The sequence below is a fragment of the Vicugna pacos genome, chromosome 3 (genome assembly GCF_048564905.1).
Source record: "Vicugna pacos chromosome 3, VicPac4, whole genome shotgun sequence".
Taxonomy (NCBI): Eukaryota; Metazoa; Chordata; class Mammalia; order Artiodactyla; family Camelidae; genus Vicugna; species Vicugna pacos.
This window is the reverse complement of record NC_132989.1, coordinates 28,315,539-28,327,999: the sequence shown is the minus strand read 5'-3', so window position 1 is coordinate 28,327,999 and position 12,461 is coordinate 28,315,539. Positions and strand designations below refer to the sequence as shown.

The 12,461-nt window shown below is 34.9% G+C and overlaps 1 protein-coding gene across 1 annotated transcript in view; it reads left to right on the top strand.

The window, feature by feature from the left end:
- HSPA4 (heat shock protein family A (Hsp70) member 4) overlaps nt 1-11,520 on the top strand; it is a 37,945-nt gene extending 26,425 nt beyond the window's left edge. Inside the window, exons 10-19 of the mRNA XM_006212813.4 lie at nt 215-321; nt 838-971; nt 1,982-2,163; nt 3,266-3,355; nt 5,649-5,801; nt 7,214-7,339; nt 8,199-8,306; nt 9,754-9,873; nt 10,905-11,066; nt 11,276-11,520. Coding sequence (XP_006212875.1) covers nt 215-321; nt 838-971; nt 1,982-2,163; nt 3,266-3,355; nt 5,649-5,801; nt 7,214-7,339; nt 8,199-8,306; nt 9,754-9,873; nt 10,905-11,066; nt 11,276-11,479 — 1,386 coding nt within the window. The 3' untranslated portion in view covers nt 11,480-11,520. The remainder of the gene's footprint in view (nt 1-214; nt 322-837; nt 972-1,981; nt 2,164-3,265; nt 3,356-5,648; nt 5,802-7,213; nt 7,340-8,198; nt 8,307-9,753; nt 9,874-10,904; nt 11,067-11,275) is intronic.
- Nucleotides 11,521-12,461: the final 941 nt, after the last annotated feature.

The following is a 12,461-nucleotide window of genomic DNA, read 5'->3' as shown; positions in this document are numbered from 1 at the left end:
TAATGAAAAAATGGTAAGAAATAGCTAGATTAATATGGATAATCTGACAAATGATAGACATTTGTAAGACCATTTATTCAGATACTGTTAAATTGTTAAGGTAAATACTTAAAAGCCGTTGATGATGGTCTTCTGAAATCATTATTTATAGGTCTTGTGATAATTAGTTCATAATGTGTACTTGCCAAATGGAATTTTAAAATTATTATTCTAGTGTGCAATCTTATCGCCTGCTTTCAAAGTCAGAGAATTTTCTATCACTGATGTAGTACCGTATCCAATATCTCTAAGATGGAATTCTCCAGCTGAAGAAGGGTCAAGGTAATAATGTTTATTAATCATTTTTATACTGAAAAGTTGTCTCAGTAAAGTAGTACTCTCCATTTCACCTTACACAAAATAATATTTTGTTACAATACATGAAGCAAAGTGATTACTTAGTTTAGTCATCAGAATAAATCTGTGTAGTTTCCAGTATTTGATCTGCTGAAATAATTGATGCCTTTTATGTGCTGGTTGAAATATATAAATATTTCAAATAGACCATATATATATCTGTCTACACACACACGTACATATATATATACACACACACATATTTTTTTCTTGAAGACTCTTATCTGGAAATGATGCCAGCTTTCCTAACCATTCAGGCAAATACTGCCCCCCCCCCCCCGAAAACCTGAACCTCAGAGACAGGCTGTTAGTCCCTGGTAGAGAGTCTCCAGAGGTACCAGCTGTCAATTCAGAGTGTTGAATAATTACAAAGCTAGAACACATGGGTAAAAGTGTTAGAAATATCCTAAATTTGTGTTTTTGTCTTTTTCCTCCATTCAGTGACTGTGAAGTCTTTTCAAAAAATCATGCTGCTCCTTTCTCTAAAGTACTCACGTTTTATAGAAAGGAACCTTTCACACTTGATGCTTATTATAGCTCTCCTCAGGATTTGCCCTATCCAGATCCTGCTATAGGTAAGTAAAGAGTTGGGAATGGAAAAAAAAAAAAGTTACGTGTACTTGGGAGAACTGGGATAGCAAAGCAAGTACAATATGCTGAAATTTAGGTATTTTAGTTTACAAATAAAAACCTCTTCCAGTCTTGTTACCAGGTGAGAACCAGCAGGGTTGTTTAATTGAATCTCCTTTTGTGGGCTGTAGTTCTTGGTAAATGTGTGTTGTTGTTACACCTTGTACTTAATGTGGTGCTGGTTACTGAAAGGATTCTGACCCTAACATAGTTATAAGATGTACACAGAAAAATCATTAGGAAATTGTGATATGAGTATCATAGGTTATAGACCATGTTGGCTTGAGTCTTCATGGACTCTGAGAAACTTCAAGTCTGGAAATAAAACCAGTTGAGGAGAAAAACTAGTTACATGATAATTATAAAACTAGACTGTGTGGGTAAGGTATTAGGAATATCCTGAATGGTACTTAGAAACTTGAAAAGTTAACATACTTTATTTTCCTCATGTGTAAAAATCAGAAATAAGCATGAAAATTCATACTTTACAGAGTTTTCTTTTTTTTTTTTAAGTTAAAAAGCCTAAGTAAAACTGGTATAGTAACAGTCTAGAAATGGCAGCTTCTTGATAAGTGATAAGCAGTATGGAATCACTGGTGGTTTTTTTTTTTTCATCAGAGGAGATTGTGGCAGATCTGTTATAGGAGTTTATCTGGCAGTAGCATATGAAGATGAACTGGAATAAGGCTGGAGGGGAAGGACATGTTTGAAGAGTTAGGAGACATTTAAGTCCTTACTTGGGACAAGATAGTGAGAGTTTGACTGTATGTGAAAGAGGAAGGAGAAATCTGATGATTTAGTAAGACTCAAAGAGTGCCCACTTGGCTTATTTGAAGTAGCATGTTACTGACTTTTCACTGAGAAATGGACATAACCTGGCAGTATGGGCATAAGTTTGTGTTAGAATTCATCCTCTTAGATTATGTGTTCTCTTTTGTCTTTCATATGTCCTTAGCTCAGTTTTCAGTTCAGAAAGTCACTCCTCAGTCTGATGGCTCCAGTTCAAAAGTGAAAGTCAAGGTTCGAGTAAATGTCCATGGCATTTTCAGTGTGTCCAGTGCCTCTCTAGTGGAAGTGCACAAGTTTGAGGAAAATGAGGAACCAATGGAAACAGATCAGAATGCAAAGGAGGAAGAGGTAATCTGGACATTTTATACCATTTTAGGCCATTTATAATGGCTCAGGTAATACTTGTCTAGAAACTCCAGCAGATGGATTGGGTGACAAGGGAGGAACATTGTGACAAAGCTGCTAAGAATAGGTTTGCATGCGTCCTGTTCCCCCATTATGTGTGGACTAGCGCAGAGTCCTTATACAGAATTTATATAGAAATGGGACATAGTTGGCTTCCTCCTGCAGACCATGCACTACTCAATTTGGGTTTTTTTTTCTAGATATATAAGTATATTTTTTAAAATTGAAGTATGGGTTATTCTTTATTCCTTCTGATTACTGAAGAATGCTATGAGTCTTGGTTGATTATTTTCACAAGTAATGTAGAATTCACACTTACTTAGTGGAATCATACATTGGGTCTTGTCCTTATTGTGTATCAAAATTAAGGCTTTATGAAACTACAGATGTTTGGGTCTCAGTCTCATCCCCACAGATTTTGAATTGGTCTGGGCTAGGGCCCAGGTGTCAGTTCTTAAAGCCTCTGAGGTCATTCTCATGTGCTGCAGGCACTGAAAGCCATTATGATTCAGTTTCTCTACAAACTTCTCCCTTCTTTATCATTATTGTTAGACTTTGTTCTTTTAACAGAATTCTCAAGGTGTTCACCTCTCCTAATGCACACAATGGTTGTACTTTTGAGGATGGAAAGGCTGATTTAAAAACTAGTAGAAAAAGTTAAGACTTGTGAGGAATTCCTTCATGAAGAAGCTAGGAGAAACTCATACTCTCTTGGAAGTTAACTGTGTTAAATATTGCCACATTGTATACCTAGGAGTACTGTTACAGTTTACAAAGTAGTTCTCCAGCCACTATTATTTATCTAAGGTTAGGGCAAATGTCAGCTCCATTGTATAGATGTATTAACTGAGATGCAGAGAGGAAAACTTTCTGTGTTCTAAATATAACATGTGTGTCGTAGCTGGAATTGGAGCCTGGGTTGTCAGCTTGCTGGTACTTGAGCAGGTATCCCATACCATGTGATTTTGCCAATGTGTCCTGAAGGTTGCTTAGTCTTTCACTAGAATTTTCCTAGTTTCAGGATTTGATGTGATCTGTTTTTCAGAAGATGCAGGTGGACCAGGAGGAACCACATGTTGAAGAGCAACAGCAGCAGACACCAGCAGAAAATAAGGCAGAGTCTGAAGAAATGGAGGTATAAATTTTATTTTTGTTTTTATTTTAACAAGTTGTATATAGGGGTACACATGTTTATATGGTTGGCTAAATAGATGTTCTCAAGTATATAGGATAAGGTTTAAAAGTGAAGTTTGTCTCAATATATTCTTTTACAAGTTTTTCATATTTTATTTACTTTTCTATCGAGATACAACTTACATATAGTAAAGGACACAAGTCTCAAGTATAAAAGCTAAAAAAATTTTATATATGTAAACTCCTATGATCAATTGTATTTTCTAAAGAGGACTTAACAATATTTCCAGTCCCATGTGGCTTTCTCACAATGACTTGCCACTTCCCCATCAAGTTCAAAGTCTGTGTCGCTTTCTTTTGTACCTGAGCAGGCCTTTGTGACCACCTCAACAAATTAAGTGTGGAGATAATATGCTGTGTGACTGTCTAAATTGTATGTATGATATAGTCTTTTCACATACATGATTTTGGTTGAGATACCATGTCTTGAAAGGTAGTTATATTAGAAATCTTCATTATTTGAACAGTCTTAAAGCAAGAGTTTGTAGTATGTTTGCAAAGTATGTTTGGCACAATGGTCTTTGGACTTTAGTCTGGTTGGTATGTGGGAAGAAAGCACTCAGAAACCTTAGTTTTATAAGGTTATTGATTGATTCATGCTGGTTTCTGAAATGTTGCTAAAAATCATCCTATCTGGATTTATTCTTGATAACGAGACGTGTTTTTCTTTTTCTTCAAATTTTGTTAGTTCTCTGAAACTTGTCTTGTTGAAATAGTTTTAAATATAATGTACTGAAATATATTTTGTAAATAATATTTATCCCAAGTGTTTGAATATGTAACATTTTGCCTTTCTTTAGCTCTGACTTTGGAGTTTTCATGTTTAAATTTTGTCATCAGCATTGAAAATAGCTTTTCTTTCAAATTATTTATACATCTCAATGTATAATCACATTTTATAAGATATTTCTGATTGTGGCATTTAAAAATACTTGGACAGAGCCTTCAGGATGCTTAAGTCTGTCAGCCATTTAAATGTTAGTTAACAAATTTGAATTACTTTCCTTTAGCTGTGCAAATAATTGTAAAAAAAAAAAAAGAATATAATGGATGAGGAAATCATGCTCCCAGATGCTTTAGTGTACTATAGGCTTTTTGTAAGGTGAGAGACCTGTTTTGGAGGAGGAGGAAGGAAAGGTGGACCCCCCCCCAATGCTTTGGAGCAGTGGGAAGTTTCATGGGATTTATTTAGGTTTCTTTCTTGAAGTGGCTTGAGAAATTGGTGCTTTTCATAGTATTCTTTCTAAGGGAAATAAAATACAAATGATACATAAATTTCAGCCCTGACTTAAGTTTTGGACAGGAGGTGGGGAATTGACTTTGAAATCTTGTTTCACATCATAAAGCAGATTGTATTTCAGATGAATTGGAAAGTTACAAAAAAAAAAACTGGAATGTTTTTCTAATCTGTGGATCAGGAAGAGCATTCATAGCATAAAAGTAATGAAAGTAATCACAAAAGAAAAGAGAGTCAACAATGAAAACTTGTGTATACAAATTATATAAAATTAGAAAAAACTAGAGGAGTTAGTCACTTGGAATAATCACTAAAATCCCAAGAGAAGGTTGATGAAATATGACCAGGCAATTTGAAGAAATAAGTATGTCTTATAAATGTATGACAAAAGGTTATTGACTCAACAAAAATAATAGATCATGGTAAGTGAATTCCTGTTTGTGCCCAAAGTACAGCAGAGTGGATCTCTTACTCCTTGTGAGAATGTAAATAGCTACAAATATTCTGGAAGTCATATTGATACTCTTTCTGCTCCTTAAAAATTTCATACCCTCTTCCCACTAATTGCCTATGCAAGTTTTTATATCTACGTACGAGTGGAAGAAAATTGGAGGTTTAATAGTGGTCGTACGTTGGTAGTGGAATTATGGGAGGTTGTTTTTGTGTGTATGTACGTATATATGTATATAGTATATGTGTTTGTGTACAGATCAGTAAAGGATCTCCAGAACTTTTCATTTTGCCAAACTGGAACTATAGCTGTTAAACAACAATTTCTTATTTCTCTATCCCTCCTCCTCCCATCCCCTGGTAGACACCATTACTTCCTATATCTATGGATTTGACTACTCATGTAATATTTATATTCTTAACTTTCCAGATATTGTAAGAAAACAAAATTAATAAAAAAAGCAAAACCAGCCTTCAAAATATGACCCATTTGGAAGCTTAAGAGTCTGTGTAATGTGTTTGTTCTTAATGATTTCTGTTGTTTTAGACCTCTCAAGCTGGATCAAAAGACAAAAAGATGGACCAACCACCTCAAGCTAAGAAGGCAAAAGTGAAAACCAGTACTGTGGACCTGCCAATTGAGAATCATCTGTTATGGCAGATAGACAGGGAGATGCTTAACTTGTACATTGAAAATGAGGTTGTTATTTTAAGTCTTTTAGAACAATAAGCCTAACAAATTAGTGTGACTATAGTATTCAAACTCTGGGTGTATTGACCTTTGTGCATTTTTGGTTGTTTGGAGTTTGAAAACAATTTTGGGTTTGGGGTACTGGAGGGCAAGTTTAATAGATCTCATTTACATCAAAAATTTTTATGATGATAATTATGTTTTTATGGTAAAAGATCTGTTATGAGATCTTTGACATTTAGGGGAGGTATCATTTCTGTTTGGGTGTCTTGTTATGGTTGTCATTAGAGATTGGGATGTTTAAGGCCAGGATCAGAAAAGTTGATTGGTGGGAGAAATCACTTTAGCGTTAATGGCAGCACTGCGTTTTATTAGTTCCTTCCCTGTTGCCATTCAATAAGTAACTCTAATTTATGGTGAGTGATGCAAGGTTTGGGGCCCTGGAACACAATTACTCAATTAATTTTTGTCTGTGAGGCTTCTTACCATGTATGCATTGGATCTTAGAAAAGTTTTGTTTTACAGAACCTTTAGTATCTGTACTATGTAAATAATTTGATTTTTCTGTGTGTGTAATACAAGCAGAGTATACCCACCTTGTGACGTTGAGCTAGTAGTTTCTTTAAGTTCTCTTTAATTCTTTTCCTTATTTATGCTTTTGGGTTTGTGCATATTCATATTTCTTCTATTGCTCTTTTTTTGGTTGATGTTTTTGCTCTTTATTATGAAAAATACGTGACATAAAGAGAGAAAATAGTATCATGAATTGTCACCTGGATTTTTTTTCTTGCTTTCTATTCACTTTTAAATTTACATGGACTAAAATTAACTCTTTTTGGTATATCATTCTATGAGTTCACATAAATACACATAGTCATGTAGCCACCACTGCAGTCAGTTGACCTTCTGTCACGCCCCCCCCGCAAAAAAATTCCCTCATTCTGCTCCTTTGTAGTGAACCCTTTCCCCATCCCAACCCCTAGTAAGCACTCATCTACATTTTACTCGGTTTTTTTTTGCCTTTTCCAGAATGTCATACAAATGGAATCATCAGGGCCAGGACTAGGGTGAAACAAGTGATGTGTCTATAGAGCAGAATGTAAGGAGTCACTTGCTCTCAGGTCTGACACAGCCCTGGACACCAACCTTGCCTCATCCTACTTCTCGCCCTGGGAATCACATAGTATATGGCACTTTGTGGCTTCTTATGACTTAATGTGATTATTGCTCTTTTTTTCTAAGCACACCCACAAACGCTCACTTGGTCCTCATAATTTACTGAAGACTAATGCTTCTAGCTCTCTTCTCTTGTATGATTAGAACTAAGGGGAAGAAGGCTTCTTTACTTTTATAATTATATTGCTTCTATTTAAGAGGAACTTGTCTCAGTTTTCTGAATGTCTGATTTATACTGTTCACAGGGTAAGATGATAATGCAGGATAAACTGGAGAAGGAGAGGAATGATGCTAAGAATGCAGTAGAAGAATATGTGTACGAAATGAGAGACAAGCTTAGTGGTGAATACGAGAAGTTTGTGAATGAAGATGTAAGTATGTGACGCAATGTACCTGCTTACTGTGTGTCTCCTGGGAGCATCCTTAAATGTAGTTAAGAGGGAAGTTTGCATCTGTAGGTGTAACAGTAAAATGATGAAAAATGTACTGTTTTGGGGAAAAGTTTAATATCGTTTTATTTTGTATTAGTCTTTACCCAAAGGTTGGTCTTTGTGCATCACTTTTGAATATATTTGCATGCTATTGTTTACCTAGTATTTTTCTTTAAATCAGCTCACTTTTCCCCAGTGTTTATTTAACTCACTTCTTCAAAAAAAAAAAGAGGTATAAGTGACATATAACTTTATATTAGTTTCAGGTGTACCACATAATGATTCATTGTATACGTTATGAAATGGTCACAATAAGTCTAGTTAAACATCCATCACTATACATAGTTATAAATTTTTTTTCTTGTTAACTTTTAACATTTAATCTCTTAGCAACTTTCAAATGTGCAGTACAGTATTATTCACTGTATAAGTCACTTATTTTTAAATGTAATTTATTTTATTTTTTTAAATTATAGTCATTTATAATGTGTCAATTTCTGGTGTACAGTATAATGTCCCAGTCATTCATATACATACATATATTCATTTTCATATTTTTTTCCATTAAAGGTTATTACAAGATAAATGTAATTCTTAATTATGAAATTTTCAAACATGTTCAAATGTCCCCAAGAGTGGAGAGAATAGTGTAATGAAATCCCCCATGCCTATCGAGCAAAACAGTATCTTGTCAATATTGTTAAAAATATCCAGATATATCACGGTCTGTTCCCGTACCTTCATTGTTGAATCAACTGGTTTTTGATTGACTTAATTACAATGTTTCCTTCATCTTCAGGATCGTAACAATTTTACCTTGAAACTAGAAGATACTGAAAATTGGTTGTATGAGGATGGAGAAGACCAGCCAAAGCAAGTTTATGTTGATAAATTGGCTGAATTAAAAGTAGGTGACTCTTGAAAGCAGAAGTGTTTGAATCCATGCTGTAGTTTCCATGGAGAGTATGTCAAAATTGGGAATTCTCATGTTAAGTAATGAAGACAGGTTGAAAGTGATTGAAGAGCTGTACTTTTTATCACTTAGGTTCATTATGTTTCTCACTTGTAGAATTTGATAATAACAGAAGAATTTTTCCTGAAAATTGAGTTTTGACTTCAAATGTTTCAGTGAATTGGCGGTGGAACGTATTCTTGGGAATGAAGAGAAAGACTAGCAAGATGTGTCCCTGTCCTAAAGGCACCTGTAGTGCAGTTGGAGTGGGGCTTTGTATAAGCTTTGATTCTTAATAGAGGCAGAAGCATCTGGTTTTGTATTCAAAGAATTTGATAGTTAAACCTTAGGGTTAAAAGTAAAAAGAATTATCTAAAGTTGAGGCCTTCTGTTTGGAAAAAGATACAAATGCACAAGAACTTTTTACGTTCTCTGAATTGCTTAGTTACTTGTCAGACTGGGCCAGTGTGACTAATCTTTAGAATGGAGTTGCTTAAGGACAATGCCTGCAGTCATTCTGCAAGAATATCAGGAGCTTCCAGTGAGATCTTTACTGATTTTTTTATTAACTTTTTATTATGAGAGATGTCCAACACTTGAAAATAGAAAAATAGCTTCAGCTGTTCTCAACTTATGGCCAGTTTTATTTCATTTCTGTTCCCTTCCACTGCCAGCTATTTTAAGCAAGTCTCATGTTATATTTAATCCAAAAATATTTCAGTATGTATCTAAAAGAAAATGTAACCTTAAGCTGAACCATTATTACACGCACAAAAAAATTCCTTAATATCACCATATAGTCAGCTTTCAAGTTCAGTTGTTTCATAAATTATCTTTTAGTTTATTTGACTCAAGATCCAAGTAAGTTCCATTTATTCTACTGATAAGTCCCTTAAATCTGTGTCTGTAGTTCTCTATGCATCATTTCTCCTCCCTTATTTAGTTGATGAAAAAAAGAGATCATTTGCCCTGTAGGATTTATTTTCAGTCTGGATTTTGCTCATTTTCACCTCTGTGGTGTTCAGTATTATTTGATTAGTTGATGGTTAGAGCTAGAGGCTGTCAGATACAGGTTTTAAAAAAATTTTTTTGGCAGATGTACTTCATATTTAGTGTTTATGTCATTGTCAGGAGGCAGGTAATTTTTGGTTGTCTCCTCAGTGTTTTTTGAGAACTAGGGCTCAAGTGACAAGTTGAAGTGGTCCCACATGGAACAATATTGAGGTACATTCTAGTGAGGCCTGAGGATATTATTTCAGTGGGCTGGGGAAAAATATTCAGCTTCTTAACATATAGAACATTGGGATTAAATACATTTTAATTTATAATCAATCTTAGAAAAACACAACTCTGAGAGTTTAAACTTCCTTATGATGAGTTTGTATATTCTCTCTCTGTTAAGAATCTAGGTCAGCCTATTAAGATAAGATTCCAGGAATCTGAAGAAAGACCAAAATTATTTGAAGAACTAGGGAAACAAATCCAACAGTATATGAAAGTAATCAGCTCTTTCAAAAACAAGGTATCTTTTTTTATTCCTCTTCCCTACTACTGTTTTGGTAAAGTTTTGAGACATTTACATAGCAGTCTTTTAAAAAACTATTGTTAAATAATACTGGTTTCGTTTTGGATCTTAATGTACTGTATAATATTTATGGAGTCTTACTAAGAACTCTGGTATTTGATGCTCTTCAATAAGTGGAATCTGGAATTGAGCAATATTGTTCAGTTTCCTTTTCTTGCTATGAAGTGTTTCATTGGTGACTTAACCTGCTCTATTCTGCTCTTAGAACATACTAGGTAAATGGTTTGGTTTGTTATGCAGATGTAGGACTGTCTCAACTATAAATTACTTATCAGGGCTTTTGAGCACTTTACAAAATATATTTCATCAATATATTATCTCATTAAACCCACACAGTACCCTTATTAAGTAGGTGGTGGTATCGACATTTATGGCTGATTTCTAAGCTTCACCCAGGGTTACTATTGGAGCTGGGATTTGGCCTGAGGTCTGATTCCAAAGTTTGGGTTGCTAACCACTCCACTCCAGGTTCTTGATGTATTGTCAGTGCAAGAAACTTTAAGGCAGATAAATTGAACTTTTAAAAAAATACTGTTATTTAAATTTTTGAATTTTACTTCTGAAAGGCCTCCTTTAAAAATTGTATTATTGTTGTGAAAAAAGATTGTTTTGGTTTCTAAAGTGGGTGCCTGTGTAAACTTAAGGTCTCGTATCTAATGATAGTGTAACTTTTTTTACATTGTGAAATTCTCTAAGATTTTGTGTAAAGCATGTGCTGTTTATACTGTTGAAGCTTTTTAATTACACCTTATGTTTTTGACTTTAAAATGTATTTCCTTAGTGTTTTGAAAATTGAGGTTTTTCTGTTCTTGAATTTTTAAGGAATTGAATGTCTATTTAGATTGTGAGGCTAGATGTGCTTCATATTGGGAAAGGTGTAACTTTTTGAAAGATGGTGAAGAACTACGTGATATTTGAGTAGGGAGAATATCATCCCTGACACGTTTATGGTTGACTCCTGGTTACAGGAGGACCAGTATGACCATTTGGATGCTGCTGACATGGTGAAGGTGGAAAAAAGCACGAATGAAGCCATGGAATGGATGAATAACAAGCTGAATCTGCAGAACAAGCAGAGTCTGACTGTGGATCCAGTTGTCAAGGCGAAAGAGATTGAAGCTAAAATTAAAGTAATTTACAATTTTATAGATTCAACGGTCTTGTCAGCCTCATTATTTATTATTAACAGTCCTTAAAATGACATTTAGGAGAGAATTTCATTATTGCAACTTAACTAACGGCTTGGGGATTGGGCGCAAAGGGTGGACTTGGGTTTTAGTATGTCATGTGAAATTTATTATTTTATAAGAAACTACAATTTTCTCTCCTGCTGTTCTAGGAGCTGATGAGTATGTGTAATCCTATAATTTCAAAACCCAAACCCAAAGTGGAGCCTCCAAAAGAGGAGCAAAAAAATGCAGAGCAGAATGGACCAGTGGACGGCCAAGGAGACAACCCAGGCCCTCAGGCTGCTGAGCAGGGTACAGACACAGCTGTGCCTTCTGATTCAGACAAGAAGCTTCCTGAAATGGACATTGATTGATTCTAACAATTGTTTATATTAAAACAGACTATTATAAAGCTTTAAGTTGTCAACTTTGTTCTAAATATCAACTAGAGCAATTAAATACTGGAGATTTCTTAGTCAGTTTTTAGGGGTTTTGGGGGGAGGGGATATTAGGTAACGTATGGAGCATTTTGACTTCTAAATAGTTAGATACAGAAATGAAGTGCATTGTATCATTTTCATAACGGTACTATTTAGGAGCCCAGTTAGTCTTACTGAGCTTATGCTTCACTCCTTGTATGTTTAATCATGCTTATACAAAGAGAAGTTTGTTTTAGAAAGTTGAGCTATAGCACAAGCTATACCTAGCTATCAAGCAAACTTTTTGTTATGACATATATGGCAGGAACTCTAATTGTGCTATAAAAATCTGCTGTGGAGATTGCCACAAAGGCTCCCCACCTGGTGTGGGGATGGGAGAGGGGTCTCCCTCTGTTTCTGAGAGCTAGAGCATGGCATGGATTAACAGAACAACAAAGGTATGCTCTGACCTTCTTCACACTAAACTCTGCTTTGACTCCCACCCTTATTTTCCCCCCTTTCCCTAATTAAAGGAACTCCCGTTACAAATGCCATGTGTGTTGCTCTCGGGAAAGTAGACCCTTTCTACTTTCAAGTTGTTAACTGAGGTTTTTGGACCTGGAGGCTCTTGCTGAGAATGTATGTTCTTAAAAGTTTGTTGACTAATATCCCAAGCGTCAAAGTCTAAATAATTTTCTCCTCGGAAGATTAGAATTGGATAGATGTATTGTTGGGTATAGGCATCGTAAATTTAATTGAGGAATTGATTCTTGTTAACTATGGTGTAAAGATTTGTATCCTGGCCTACTTACGCAGGTGAGAGATGTTCTGTATAAATTTGAGGTATAGCTTGAAGTCCTAGGACAAGAGTTAAAAGTTCTTTTTAGCTCATTCACAATCATCTATGTGTTAAGTGTTAATATCTGTCATAATTCCA